This window comes from Ursus arctos, unplaced genomic scaffold (genome assembly GCF_023065955.2).
Source record: "Ursus arctos isolate Adak ecotype North America unplaced genomic scaffold, UrsArc2.0 scaffold_20, whole genome shotgun sequence".
NCBI lineage: Eukaryota > Metazoa > Chordata > Mammalia > Carnivora > Ursidae > Ursus > Ursus arctos.
Window position 1 is genome coordinate 38,591,293 of NW_026622875.1, and position 16,294 is coordinate 38,607,586.

At 37.3% G+C, this 16,294-nt stretch overlaps 1 protein-coding gene across 2 annotated transcripts in view; it reads left to right on the forward strand.

The window, feature by feature from the left end:
* Positions 1-16,294, forward strand: part of UBE2E2 (ubiquitin conjugating enzyme E2 E2) — a 357,209-nt gene that overhangs the window by 261,010 nt on the left and 79,905 nt on the right. Inside the window, exon 4 of one of the 2 annotated variants that reach the window (XM_026496927.4) lies at positions 15,523-15,655. The exons of the other annotated variant lie outside the window; for it this stretch is intronic. Within the exon in view, the coding sequence (XP_026352712.3) occupies positions 15,523-15,655 (133 nt within the window). The remainder of the gene's footprint in view (positions 1-15,522; positions 15,656-16,294) is intronic. 2 annotated transcript variants of the gene reach the window in all.

Sequence of the window (16,294 nt, forward strand, 5' to 3'; positions counted from 1 at the left end):
CAAAATATAATTAAGTGCAAGAAAAACTTCCTAATTTGAAGAATTAAACATACATACTTTAAAGTTAGTGATGGGAGGAAACTGCCTTCCTTGATTTAGGGAGATGCCCGGCCCTTTGCTGGAGGTCTAGAAACAGAGATAATTGTTTCCAGCTATTCAGATAAAGAGGATACTCTTTGGTTTGAATATCATATTAGATATTAACAGTGTATTGGCAAGTATATAAAATAGCAACAACTGTTTAGTGATCTTAACACATAAATATGACAGCAACATTAGATTTGGGTTCCCAAAGGAAAATTAAATCCATCAAAAGCAAAGAAGAATCCCAGCTGCCGTAAGCACTTGACAGATTGAAAGAAGATAGGGATTTCCTGTAATCTATTCTATTCTCAACCTTTTGTTTCAGCTTTAACATTTCTATCCCTTCAAATGCTATTCCAGCCAGTCCACCTGTATCAAATGTATAATAGCTTTTTATAAGTAGTAGCAATTTTTTCTGTATGTAGACAATAAAAGTGCCCGTCTTTAGGAGTCATTGTTTTTCTTGAGAATCAGACTACTCTTCCTTTTTTCATTTGAATTGATTACTGGGTGCTTTCAGAGCTTTGCTTTTCATATACTACATATATTGTAGTCACACTATGTCCTTAGCATTTGTTTCAGTTTATAAAGAATACAATTAGCCTTTTTAATGCTTCAGTCACAATTAAATCTCGCCTAATGGTTAGGAATTGGTCTTTCCAAGGCTGAGGAGGTGTTTTTAATTATTCATTCCTCGGTTTGTTTCTTACAGCAGCCTCAGCTGTGCTTTATTATTCAAAGGTTAATGCAAGCTGAGAAGTGGGTAAATTAAATCTGCTTGGCAGCCAACAACCCTACGTATTAGCAGACACTGTAAGATGGGGATGGGCAGTATAAGTTATTTCCACCATTGTAGCACTGCCAAAAGCAAAAACCACTAAATCCCTCAAAGATAGCCTACACTGACAGGAATTATTACGGGATACTACAAGTGGGTGGTTCTTAAATAGCAGATCTTCAGTAAAATCTGTGTTTGTTTTGCTTACAAAGAGAGAAGGCAATGGCTGAAATCAGAAAGGTAATAATAGCTTCTGTAGAAAATTGATGTAGATACCATGACTAATGAACTTTGTATAATATTAAATCACTAAGTTGAGTGCTGGAAGTCACTTCTATAAATGTTTTACTAGGGCAGGCTGCAAAATTTCTCATGAAAGCAAGGGCATAATGGGCTGTTCTTAGACAACTAGGCAATATGAAAGTGCTGTCATAGCTCCACCCCTGCGATTATTGTGAAGAACAAAATTTTTCTAGAGCCTTTCATTTGCTTCCCTTTTAAAAACATGTATTCTTTATAGCTATGGAATCACAAATTTTGTAGATTCTTAAGGATGCCTTAGAAATGTTGGCACAACTATGTGGGAAGTAGGGGACATACCTCAGTAGATTTTATGAATACACCAAAAGCCATGAAGTAACTTCTTAGTCTTCTGTTTGGTTACTCATTCTCTCATCTCTACTGATGTGTTTTGTGGGGCTGGTCTCTTAAAAACTCTCCTCCAGTTGGGGCAGCACTTCTGCCAAGAATCCAGAGAGCTCAGTCAAGTATCTTCCATTACTTCACTGGAGCGAACAAGATACATATACCTATGCTACCTGCCCTGTTCTTTATTTCTTTTGACCAAAAACCCATCTATCTTCTGACCTTTGCCGATGGGCTAAAAGGAAAAAGGATAGGAGATGAACTCTATGCTTGTCATTGAAAATCTGGATTGTTTTTTTAACACGAGGCCTGACATAAAAGCCACTATAAGGTATTAGGAAATCCAGGTTTATGTATTAAATAGGGGTTTAAGGAGGAAAAAGTGGAGTGGTCTCATTTTAGAATAATAATTCATCTTACATAGTTGTGGTAAAGGTTAAAGACTATGATACATATGAAAGTGGTTTGTGAACTCTATAAACCAATCTAGAGATTAAATATTGTTAAATACTAACTAAATATCAACTAAGTTGCTAAGTGTTTACATGATGTCAGGATGTACATAACTCAAATCTGCTTTTTATTAGTACTTGTCTGTAATTTTGGCCAGTTCTAATCTCTTAAACAGAAATGTGGTAGCTAATGCTAGCACCATTTAGTTTATCATCAGTACTGCCTTGTCTTCCGTTTCTCCTGCTTTCAGTCTACACTGAGCCTTGATGTCAGAGCATTGTGTGGGAAAGAAGATAAGCTTTCGAATGAGACAGTACTAGGTTTGAGATTCAGTTCCACCATTTACTGTGTAACCTTTGGCAAGCCATTGAACTTCTTTGAGCCTTAGTATCATATAGCAGTAATTTTGCAGAATGGCAATAATTTGAAGAAATATATGTTAATGGTAATAGTTACGATTTTTAAAACACTTTTTGCCAGGCACTATACTTAACACTTTATGGATATCTAGTTCTTATGACAGCCCCACGATGTAAATAAAGTTTCCTTTTCTGGATAAGAAAACTGAGGCTCACAGAAGTACAAAAAGTACCCAGCCTCATGTCTGACAGTAGAAGATGATCAGTAAATTATATCAAATGGATTTCACTGTGTGATTCCTACTTAGAACCTTCCTTCAGTACCTGTCAACCTTTAATGTATATACTAGTCATCCAGAGATCTTTTTAAAAAATACAGATTCTGGAGGTGCCTGGGTGGCTCAGTCAGTTAAGCATCTGCCTTGAACTCAGGTCATGATCCCAGGGTCCTTGGATCAAGCCCCACATCAGGCTCCCTGCTCCTCGGGGAGTTTGCTTCTCCCTCTCCCTCTGCCTGCCACTCCCCCTGCTTGTGTGCATACACTCTCTTTCTGTCAAATAAATCAAATCTTTTTTTAAAAATGTAGGTTCTGATTCCGTAGGATTGCATAATGCTGTTGCTCTCTGGACCGCACTTTGAGGCCCTCTGTGACTCCATAGTCTGATTAATGGTTCTCAACCCTAGGTGCTCATTAAATTCTGATTGAATTAGTCTGGGATGGGACCCAGGTGTTTTGGGGTTTTTTGTTTTGTTTTGTTTTTAAGTTCCAGAAGAAGTTCAAACTTGGGGCACCTGGGTGGCACAGCGGTTAAGCGGCTGCCTTCGGCTCAGGTCGTGATCCCGGTGTTACGGGATCGAGCCCCACATCAGGCTCCTCTGCTGGGAGCCTGCTTCTTCCTCTCCCACTCCCCCTGTTTGTGTTCCCTCTCTCGCTGGCTGTCTCTATCTCTGTCAAATAAATAAATAAAAAATCTTAAAAAAAAAAAAAAGTTCAAACTTTTCTTTTAAAGCACTGGACTCCCTTTATTCAAGGAAATCATGTGCTGAATATATACATACGTGTGTGTGTGTGTGCGCATGCGCGCGTGTATGTAAACAAAGTGGAGTTTATCTAATCGAAACTCAGGGAGGGAGCAGAGTGATTAGTGATCCCAAAAGACCTCACTGGAGTCCTGCAGCTCCTAGAAGCAACAAATTTGAGAACTACAGGTCTCCAGAATATATTTCCAACTCCTGTCATGGCATTTGAAGCCCTACATTATCTAACTTCAATCAGCTGGCATCTTTGCTGTTCTCCCACCAGGAAAATCACTTTCCTCCTCTCTGCTTTTTTTCCAGTGTCTTTAACCTGTTATGCCCCATCTTTCCGTACCTGTTGAAATCTACTTTATCTTTCCAACCCAGTTTAATTGCCACCTTTTTAATGAAGCTTTCCCTAGAGAAGGTACAGTTCATGTCAGAACCACATGTGGGATGTGTTGAAACCACATGCTTACTCTGAGTAAGTCTGATGTTTCTTCTTCTCGGGTCACTGCTGAAATGAGACCTGCTAGTGCTTTGGTGTAAGAACATCCACCCACCAGGAAATGAAATCATTCTTTTTACAGGGCTCCCATAGCATCCTAGTTATGAATACCATGGAGCACCATTATCTTGTCTTCTCCGGTGTTGCCTAGATACGAAGCCCCTTCAGGATCAGGACTGTTTTTTGTCCTGCCCAGATCATAGCACAGTGCTCTACACATTATAAGCACTGAGGGAAAGGTGGGGAACTCTTGAAAATAAGTCTTGGCAACCAATAGCCAGCATTTTGGTCTTGGTGGAGATCTTGATCTCCTGAAGTAATCATAGGGAAATTGTGAATTAAGTCTGCTAAATGCCATCTTTTATTGACAGTCAGTGTCTTTCAGTGCAGGATTAGTATTTACAGTAGGGTCTATTTTTGCCACCTAGCACCTTCCTCTACAGGGCTGACATTTAACTTTTCCTCTGCTGAACATGGAAAAAAAAAAAAAGGCGTTTTGAAGTGGTAATGTGTGTGTATCATAGAGGTAAGAGAATGAGTTTTAAAGCCACTATTATATAGCATCTGAGAATTTGGACTTGGTGCAGTCTCAGATGTTGTTATAGGATGGAGCACATGAAACTGAAGTTATTTACTGAATTATTAACTGAGAAAGATGGGACTTAGCAGTCACTTGTCACTTTCTTTCATGAGCTCAGTATTGAGTAGGGAGAAGCATGGGGGACAGAGAGAGACATCAGCATACAAGGTGTCATATAGCAGGTACAGAGAAGGGAAGTCAGACCCCCTAAGGAGAAACCCTTCTTATTTCCATGTCTTGGGTCCAGGAGTAAAGGGTGGGGTGAGCTTCAGGACCCTGATTCGGCCCTACTAGTTTCTCACTTACCTGATAATATAGCATAAATTTTATAACCCCTACTATGGGCCAGGCACTGTTCTAAGCTGTTTATATATATTAATTCATTTAATGCTTACATCAACTCTATACGGAAGCCATTTTTCAAAAGCAAAGGAACAGTAGGAGGCTAAATAACTTGCTTCAATTCACACCGTTAGTGGCAGAGCCAGGATTCAGACCCCTGGCTATCTTGATCTGAAGCCCACTGTCTTTACTATTAAGCTATAGTAATAGACTAGTGTTTTACTAAAGATGTTTATTTATTACTTTTCAACAAACATTTATCGTGTATCTGTGTGTGCTGTTTACTTTTGCCATTGGCCTTCTAGTTGACCTGCTGGAAGAGAACCGTGATGGTGGGTCTTGGAGCCAGATAGCAATGTCAGGGATACAAAGAAAAATGCAGATTGTAGGATACCACAGCTGACATTTTGGGGAATAAATTAGCCATATGAAGTAATTACTGTTTACCATTTTCCTATCCAAAAACAAAAGATTTCTCAGCCAATGAAAAGTGTATTGAGTATATTGGAGGTATTTAATCCACTTGGAAAACAAACTGCTTTGATAATAACTTACAAATAAACAGATAAATCTTAACTATCCTGTCTAAAAATAGTTAACTGTTGCTAAAATCTGCCCTCTGGTAACTTTCTAATGGAATTTTTACTCTGATACAGTATTATAAATGTTAGAAAACAAAAAAGCTGCGTTTGGAATGATACCAGGGAACTTTACATTCTGTCCTCTGTGAGTAGTAACATTTTTGAGAACTAAAAAATTGGGGGAAGGATTTGGCTTCCTCAGAACCGTAGGGCAACATTGGCTTGCACTCTTGTCGAAAGCTTATTTAACCTGCAGGTAAGATCAATAGACACGTTAAAGCTCTACAGCCTTCCTGTCTTACATGTGTATGGGGGTACATTTTAAATAATAAAGAAACATCACCTGCTACATTGGCTAGCTCACATGCCAGAATTGTTCTTACAGTGAAGATAAAAGAGAGGCTAGTCCTGGAAGTCCTGAGTACCTTGCAACCTTTCATCTCAGAATAGAGAAAAGGCACACGCATCTGGGTGGGAGGTGGGCAACAAAAGCAGTGTTGCAAGAAGTGATACGTTTGCTAAGGAAATGGAGAGAGTAGCATAAGATCAGTATTTCTAGTTTGAAAAGCCAAAAAAGAAGAATTGGGTAGCTAAAATAAAAATGGCTTTTCACCAAACCTGAATCTAGTCCTTAAAACATGCCCAGGATAAAAAGATAAAAGAAAACCCGTGTTAGTGTCGATCTTTGGTCTCCTGTCTTACACGGGGCGGTTCATCGTAATGGTCACTATATAGATTTTCCAGTTGAGTCTTCACATCTAAGTTGACAGCAGTTGTGAAACAGTAAGAGCCTCTCCTTAGGATCAGAGGGCTCAGGGTTTTTTTATGGGTGTGGTCTTGAGCAAGGCACTTCACTTTGTAGAACCTTAATTTTATCACTTTTGAAATGAAGGCTTTGATAGAAGTGATTTTCAGTGGGAGAGGAGCTTTTCCATTTTTTCAAATTATCACACACCCCCACCACCAAATACATGCTCAGAATCACTGCTGAAGGAATGATTCTTTCTATAAGAAAGAGGGTATATTGAAAAGAAAAAAAATAAGCTGTGAATAACTTGATGAACTTATTTCTAGAGTCCTTTCAGCTATCTAAAGGATTAAAAATCCTATAATTCAGTATTTTAAGTAATTCTGATTGATTTTATGCCTAGTTGTCAAACTCAGTGAGATTCTAGTCCAGTTCTAATGCTTCTGCTTCTTCTGTGTTATGAAGAAGTTGAACTAGATGGTCTCCCAAGTCTTTATATTGTAACTTTATTTCTTACAACCCACATATATAAAAAAGATTTGGTTCTTTTTGACTGTGACTGTCTTTGTCCCTATAAGTGAATGTGTCTTATAAAAATGCAGCTTGGGAGGAAAAAGAACCATAGGCAGTTTGTCCCTGTGGTCTTCCTTCCTGCTTCCCAAGTTCTCTGTTTTTCCTTGCTCATTATTTCATACAGTTATGTCTTAAAATTTTAAGTCTGTTGCAAAGTTGTATACTCACTGCAATATATCACACATTGGGAGAATTAAATTCACACACCCACCCACCCACACACTGTACACATAATATAGAAAGAAGCAAGAAGCCTAAGGTGTCATCAAGTCACTGAGTTGTTCTTCCTCAGTAACTTACAGAAGGCTAGTTTTACTCACTATGGATGCTGTGTTACTAGCTACTGCCTTCCCTGGGAAAAGGAAGTATTGTAATTATTAAGCAGTAATTATTTTTTGTTTAAAAACCTGTTTTTCTCCAGTCTCTTCCTCTCTTAGTTATTGACACTATTAACATAGGATACAAATTAGATGACAGTAGTGACTTTAAAGTACAATTTGGTGAAAGATATCTACAGTCAACTGAAATCGTTGTTTTTTGTTTTTATCTTCACATCTCAAATCTGGAAAGTGTGATTCAGGACAGAGATCCTTCCCATTAATTAAGCACACATTGATAAAAAGTTTAATATAATTCTTTTTCTTGGAATATTTCAAGAATAAGGACCAGACTGCTAGGAACTAGAGAGAAAATGTATGAAGGAGAAAATAATTAATCATTCAGTTCTGCTTAGAGCTTAGTGTACAGAATGGATCTTTTCTATCCCCACTATTATATCCTAACCTCCTAAGATGTGATGGACTTTGGTGTTATTGGTCTTCAAAAAAAAATTACTACATACAAATATAGGAAACCTCAGGAGCTTATGAAATACCATTCTTCATTTGTCCTCTCAAGAGCTACAGTCCTGGCCTATTTTCTCAATACCCTCTTAGCTATAGGGGATGTTTTTTCACTATCAGAATGAGTTCCTTTTTTCCGGTGACCCAGATAATGCTGTTTCTTAAGATTTCTTCTCTTCCAAGTATTAAAGGTCCCATAAATGACTTTTTATAATGCTGTGTTTGCATAGAATGTTAACACTTCCAAAGGAGTCCCTAAGCTTTGAGGATAAGGGAGATGTCCCCAAGGAGAATGTAGCTAAGTTGAGACCTAAAGGACAAATAGAATGGTCAGACCTACAAAAGCATCTTATCCAAAGCCAGGAGGCAAGAAAAAGCCCAGCTGCCTTGAAAGTTTTATAAGTAAGTCCAGTCTGACAGGAGAATGGAGCTGGAGGAAAGGGGAGTGGTAAGGGATGAGGCCAGAGAGGTCAACTGGAGCCAGATTTTTTTGAAAGAATTTGTATGCTTCAAAGGAACTTGGGCCTGGTCTTCAAGGCATTAAGAAGTCAGGGAAAACAGGAAAACAGAAGTCCCACTTAAAGGATTTTCTGGAAATTGCCCTATCTGCAGTTTGGTAGATGGATTGGAGGAGAGCAAGACTGGAGTTCGGGAAACAGCATGCTGGTGCCATCATCTAAGTGGGAGCTAATGCAGTCAGTAGGCAGATTACAGAGGTTCTGCTGGCTTTGGAGAATTTAGAGAAGAGAAGGAGGAAGGAAGCATAGTCAACGATGACTCTTGGGTTTCCCGCCAGATTAGAGGTTCCATCAGTGTTCGATAGGTTGATTGTCAGAGGTGGATAATGAGATACCTAGAATGAAGATGAAGAAACAAGGTAACTGAGGGTAGAACCCCTAGGAAGGCAGACATTGAATAGATATTATTGAAGAGGGCAAAAGAATTGGAGAGGAACTCTAAAGTGTAGAGAGAGCCTCTGGAGAGATACCTGAGGAAGAGAGCTTTTTAGGAATCAGGGAGTAGAAGCTACAGTTTCAGTAAAATGAAAACAAAAGACACTGCTAGATTTAGCCACAAAGAGGTCAGCTTATGACCTTGAGAAAAAGTCTGAAAATATTTTCCCCCTTGAATCTCCCCACTTCCACGTTTTTTCTCATTTCATTCATACAGTTTTGTGGTATTTCCCCTCTTCAGCTGCCTTTCCTACTATCCTTATCTGTAACTGGTCTGGGCCTTGCTTTCATATTTTTTTAAGGAATGGAACTATTCTTTCCTTCCAGTTTAGCATTAGAGAAACATACATTATTGTGTTATAAGCAAGAAGCTCAATATTTCTGCAGCTATTTACTCTCAAAGGGACTTTGGATATATGTGCAGCATGTCATTTGCCTGTGAACATTGTGCTCACCCCTGGAAGGGATGGATTCAGCTATGTGGAATCTGACATATAAGCAGAGATTTCCAGAGCTCCTGAGAAATCCCTTGTACTGTCTTCTCCTCACCATTCTGTCCCCATCAATTTGAGGTTAGTGTTGGCAGATCAGAAATTCTCTGCAAAGGCAAGTTTCTTGTCCTGTGGAGCCAGGATCCCTACATTGCCTGGGCTACCTTACTCTTTTTCTCAGAGTTGATGTTAAATGAAAAGGCAGCAGGCACAGCGAAAAACTCTTGGTCTTAAAGTCACAACTGTGCACAGCACATTGGAAGTGTTCAGATGTATTTAAAACGTCTGATGATCTTAAATAAAGACAGTGAGTGCTTAGTCCCTTGCAGCATTTTTATTGTACATGTGTAATATTTCATATGTATAGAAGGGCTCATCCACTGTGGGCAGCAACATAGAAAACTGAACACAGTTTACAAGGTTGATTCTCTTAACAGAATTTCTCCAAGCAGCAACTTTGGTTATTTAACTAATTTGTAATTTGCTAACTGATATTTGCATTTTAATAGATTTATCTAATTGCATTTTATTTTGAAATGTAACTCTGTTAGCTGTGTTTATCTTCTTTAAAAAATAGAATCTGAAAATAAAATTGAGGGTATTGATCATTAGCAAGTGGGAAAACATTGCTAAATAACCTCATACCTAAAAATCCTGATGTTAAGTAAACATTCCATTCAATGCAAAATGGGATTTCCTGGAAGTGGCAGCTTTGATTTCTGATATTTCCAAAGTTCTGCCCTATCTAAGTACTACCCTAAGATTAGATTGCAGGATGATGGTGGTGATAATAGCCGTAGTAATCATGATTATTAACGTCTGGGTCCTGGTAGCCTGTTTTCTAGTCCTGAGATCTTGAAACCCTTCTTATAAATCACCAGGCAGTTAATCTTTTGAGTGTGTCGGTGAGCTTCTGTATTCTCCACAAAGCATCACAGCACCTAGAATAGCAGCTAACAGTCGGAAGTGTACGATCTGAGCCTCTGCAGGCCCCGTTTTCCAAGCTCTGGGAGTAGAGCGCTACTAAAACTTCAGTTGCTGCACAAGGTTCATGCTGTAGTTGCCTCATTTCGTAGATGAGGAAACTAAGACACTGAAAGATTATATGGGGAGATTACATATTCACCCAGGGCTCTCCAGGCCTTATATGGTGGGGCTAGGATTCAGAAAAGCAAGTCTGACTTAGAGTCCAGTCACGTTCTTCACCATCACTCTACAGTGCAGGTGCCCATGGCACTAACTTTTATTTGGTCAACTTAAGGGGTAAGTGATCATTGAAAATGTAAAATGGTCTGCAGCTTCAGCTTCTCACTTTTTTGGTCCAAAGTATATAAAAGCCCATTCTTCTGTTTTATATAAATCCAAATAATTCTGACATATTAAAAAAAAACTCACTTGGTCACTATGGGCTACTGGAGCCTCTCGATCTGTATTGTCCAATATATGTGACCACTAGCCACATGGAGCTATTTAGACTTAAATTCATTAAAATCAAATGAAATTGAAAATCCACTTCCTCATTCTCGCTAGCTCCATTTCAAGTGCTTAAAGCCACATGTGGCTAGTGATTACCGTAGTGGATAAAGATAAGAACTAAAACATTTTCATTATCACAGAAAGTTTTATTAGACAACACTACTCTAGAACAGTATTGTCGAATAGAAATACAATATGAGCCACATGTGTAATTTTAAATTTTCCAGGAGCCACATTAAAAAAGATAAAAAGAAATAGGTGGTTAGTTTTAATATATTTTTAGTCCAATATATCTCAAATATTATTATTTCAACATGTAATTAACAAAAAGCAGTGATGTATTTTACTTTCCTTTGCATTGTCATTGAAATTTGGTATATATTTTACAGTTACAGCATATCTGAGTAAGTAGCCACATTTCAGGTGCTCAATAGCTACGTGGCTATCATATTGTACAACACAGTTCTGTACTTTTATTCCAGGATTTCTCAACTGGAAGCTATCAAAATGGGAGTGGGACAGAGGGCTATGTAGTTCATGAACCACTGCTATAAGCTTTGGGATTGCAGGTGGTGCCAACATTTCACTTCTAAGATGATAGAGGAGGCCAGACTGCTAAGACTTAATCTGTGTATATTTGAGAAGTATTAAAAGTTTTAGATGCATTTTAAAACACCAAGCTGTGTTCAAAATAGTTTGTTACTACTAATATTTTTTTTTAAAGGCACATTTGGACAGTATAAACCAACTCAGAGTGATAATGTTAGCTGTGTTATTTATTCCATTATTGATAACTGTATAGATAGCTGACCGACTTCAGAGAACGAATAAAATACGGTATTCTGACAGAGAGCCAAATAAAATTTAAAACGAGCACGAATTGAATGTAAGTAACTTATAGGCATTGCCTGCTTTTGTGAGGTATCTCTTGACTTGTACTTCTGAGTCCTTCCTTGGCGGCACTATTTGTTGACTCCTCAGTTAGCCTAAATTATATAATTAACTGTGATGACCATTCTTAGAAGGTCATCTTAAGATTTCTCAAAGTGACTCAGAGAAATTATGTCTTGGTATTTAGGAAACATGTCTATGCACATTGTTTCATAGCTGTGTTCTGTGTGTATTTTTTAAACTAAATGTCGTCATCTACCTTGAAGTAGTGTTGTAACTACAAACCTATAATTTACTCTACTTTTAAGTTCTTCCTTCTGATAAACTTATCTATTCATATTGGGTCTAATTATAGCTCAGGGTGTAACCGTGTGTATTATTTGTCTGAATGAGTGAGCTTGTCTGGCAACAAGGGGCTGTTGTTGCCAAAGCTTTATTGTCATCTGGCTTGAATATATTCTGTCTGTACCTCACCGTCAGCTTCAGGAGAGGTTAGGTAAAGTGTAACCTGGGGCAGGAATGTTATACTCTGGCCCCTTGCTCTGCTTCTCAGTATATTTCAGCACTTTGCAATAAACTTGGCTAGCTATGATTTTTTTTTTTACTTCATCCTTTTTAAATAAGAGAAATCCAGACTAGAGAAAAATTGAACTCTTCATTCCCCATCTTCAGAGCTATCCCATCCCCCTACTCCTCTTTTCTCCTGTTCCCTGCACAACCACTGTCATGAATTTAGGCCTATCTTTCCAGTTCATTTCTTCAAAGACTTTGACATAGATATGTATCCATAAACAATATAAAATACTATTTTTATATTTCTAGTTTATACAATAAGATCACACTGTGTACTTACGTTGCAACTTGCTTTCCTCATATAGCATTTTAGTAGACTTTTGGGGCATACTTGTTCTTAATATGAAAACTTGGTACATATGTAAGAACATATCTAACACATAAGTAAGTTATGAGACCTATAATAAAACAGGTAACTCCTGAATCCACCATGCATACTGGAAAGTAGAACATCACCAGAACCAGTAAAGCTCCTGTGTGCTACTCCTCCACCATCTGATTCTACCCAGGAAACTACTCTTCTGAGCTTTGTTATCATCCATATTCTTGCTTATCACATATATTTGTGTCCTCAACAATACATTTTCTTGTTTGCTTGTTTTTAAACTTGGTGAAAATAATATCATACTGTATATATTCCTTTAGACTCACTTTTTTTTTATTCAATATGACACTTTTAAGATTAATCCATGTTAATTAGTATGTTTCCACTGTTATGTAGTATTCCTTTGGGTGCATTTATTCCTTTTTCTGTCAGTGGACATTTGTGTTATTTCCAATTTTGCTATTAAAAATAGTGTTTCCATGAACATTCTTGTATATGTCTTCTGGTGCACATGTGTAAAAGTTTCTCTGGGGACAGTACCTACGAATGCAATTGAAATGTAGTAATAGAGGAGTATATAGATTAACTAGATAAGTCCATCCACATTCTTATCCAAAGTGATTGAACACTCTTCAGCAATGTATAGTTCTTGTTTTTCCACATCCTCATCAGCACTTGGTTTTGTTATGCATTTATCTTTGCCTATACATTGTGTAAAGTAATACTGAACTGTAATTCTAAGTTTCATGTCCCTGATATTAATGAGACTGGGTATTTTTCATATGCCTTATTGGCCATTCATGTTACTTCTTTCTGGAAATGCCAACTTTTGTCTTTTCTAAGGGGTTGCTAGTCTTTTTCTTATTGATTCATAGGAATTCGTATACTCTGGACACTAGAATTTGGTCAATTTTAAGTGATCCAAATATCTTTTCTCAGTTTGTGGTTTGTCAGTCTCTTTAGGCAACCTCTAAAACTTCTGACTTTTGCATTGACGTGCTTAATCCATCTACAACAAAGGTTTGTATATTTATTGAAGTAAAAAATCCAGTTTCTCTATTTGCCATATACAAAAACTGTTTTCTTAGCCCCATTACTTCTGACATATATCAGATTCCTGTAAGTGTGTGGAAAAGTTTGAGGGATTTCTTTGAGCTTCCAAACACATTTTAGAATCAAGTTGTCAAGTTTCATTTTTTAAATAACTGTTAGACTTTTGATTGGAATTGCATTGGATCAGACATCTACAGGATGCTGGGTCTCCCTACTCATAAACGTGGTATCTCTCTCCATTTATTTAATTCTCTTTGTATTTCAATAAGTTTTATAATTTCGTCCATTAAAATCTTATATATTTTTATGAAACTTACTCATAGTTTTTTTTGTTATTTTTAGTACTACTATAAAAGCTATTTTAAAAGATAATTTCTAATTTTGTTGGTGTGTTGAGATACAGTTGATTTTTCATATTGATCTTAAATCTAGCCACTTTGTAAACTTTTATTTTTTATTTTTATTTTTTTTGATTTTATTTTATTTTTTATTTTAAAGATTTTATTTATTTATTTGACAGAGAGAGAGACAGCCAGCGAGAGAGGGAACACAAGCAGGGGAGTGGGAGAGGGAGAAGCAGGCTTCCCACGGAGGAGCCTGATGTGGGGCTCGATCCCACAACGCTGGGATCACGCCCTGAGCCGAAGGCAGACGCTTAACCGCTGTGCCACCCAGGCGCCCCTGTAAACTTTTATTAAGCTTGATAAATTGTGTATAGATTTTTCTGTGTACATAAATACTGCAAATGCTCAATTTTATTTTTTCCATCGCAATCTATATACCTTTTGTTTTTTTCCTTCCTGTGTGTTTCATACCTTAATGAATATGATCTCTAGTGCAGTAATGATTAGAAGTAGGTATAGTAAGCATCCTTATCTTGTTCCTCAGTTTTAAAGGGTATGCTTTTGATATTTGTCACTGAATGTATTAGTTGCTGTGAGGTTTTTTATAGATGTTCTTTATCAGGTTAAAGAAATTTCCATCTATTACAGTTTTGCTAAAAGTTGTTTTTTGGTTTTTGGTTTTTTTATCATGAATGGCTATTATTAAGCCTCTTGAGTGGTTTTCCTGCACCCATTGAGATTATCCATTTTTTTCAACTTTAATCTCTTAGGTAAATAACACTAATAATTTTCTATTAAACTATCCTTGCGTTCCCAGAATATATCCCAACTTAGTTAAGATGCATGCTTTTTCTATATACTGCTTAACAATGAAGTTTTTGTAGATATAAACTAATTTCAAAATAAGAAAGAGTAGTAGCTGAATTTTTGTTGACAATAAAATCTTCCCCAAAAGGTTGCCCACTATGCTACAGGGTGTGAGGGGCATTTATGGCTGTTAGATGAGGGTATTAGCCTGATGTAACAAAAAGACCACCGAAAAGCTAAATTATAATCTCATTTTGCTCTCTGTTCACTCGAGAGATTATAATTCAGTTGACTTATGTGGGCCTTATTTTCCTCGTGAGTTTGTCTGAGACTCGGGGACAGATGTTTATTACTAGTAGCCGTGTGGCTTCACTTGCTTTCCTATTAATCCGTTGTCATCAAACAAACATGTACTTACTAGGCCCTAAGACAAAGCTAAAATCTATTCCTCAGGGAACTTCTAGGGAGGGACAGAAAGGTAAACACTTCAAAAACTGTTCTAAGGACCCCTGGCTGGCTCAGTTGGTAGAGCATGTGACTCTTGATCTTGGGATTGTGAGTTCAAGCCCCACATTGAGCATAGATCTTACTTAAAAATTTTTTTAATTAAAAACATGGTTATAAAATGAAATTATACATCTTGTTTTCTATAGACCACACTACTTATGATACATAGGGGTTGAGGGGGCAGAGATTCTTTGGCTGAAAAAGAGAGAAAAGAGGAAGCTTGAGATGGGATATGATACTTGAGCTGACTTTTATGGATGATGAACATTTACTGATCTCCATGAACCTCATTTGTATTCTCAGTTGTTAACAAAGGAATTGGACTACTTTTTATTAGCCTTTTTTTTCTCTAGTGGCCCTTCTGTCTTCAAAAATTTGTCTCTTTCACCCTGTGACTATATCATTAAGTAATACCAGCGTCTTTTCTTCATAGAGTATTGACGATATTGACAAATGAATCATCATATAGAATTACCCTATTTGTTATGTTTTTGTGGAATTGCTCAATTTATTGTTACCATAAATAGAATTTTTTAAATTCCAGGGTTTACATAATCTCTAAGCACATTTCATTTGTATGTCTTATTTCAGTGCTGGACCCAAAGGAGACAACATTTATGAATGGAGGTCAACTATATTGGGACCCCCAGGATCTGTCTATGAAGGAGGGGTGTTCTTTCTTGACATTACCTTTTCACCAGACTATCCGTTTAAACCCCCTAAGGTCAGTATGAAGTATGCATCCATTTTTAGCAATATGTATTGTTGTATATGTATATACATATACATATTCTTAAATATACATATCTAGGAACGCATGTCTATTCTGTTAACATAGACAACTTCCCAGGGCTAATTGTATGTAAAAAGAAACAGAATGTGAAAAATTATAGGCTATTTCCCTACCCCGTCCCCTTACTCATATTTCATTGCTTTTTCTCATCCTTTCTCAATGTCTCCTTTCTGTGGTTTATGTTGTAATATAACATAAAACAGCACATTATGGGTGGAACTAGGTGAGTGAGAATGGGCCTACGCCAGCACTAGAACCCAGAAAACCAGACATAGCCTGAAGCTGGAGCCAGAGCGAAGCCCAAGAGCCAGACTAATTGCGGAGGGAGCCCCACTAAGGCAAGTCTCAGGGCACCAGCTACGGAGTTTTGATGCCTCCACAGTTCAGCTACTCACATGACATATACATGCACTAGAATGGAAAGTGTGACCTACAAAGACTTAAAAGTGATGCCAAGAACATTTAGTGAAAACGTATTTGTAATAGTTGATTAATATAAATGACTAATTAATGAACCATAGGGAAATTTACATTTATTTAAGACAAGATTATATACTTCAAGAATTCTTC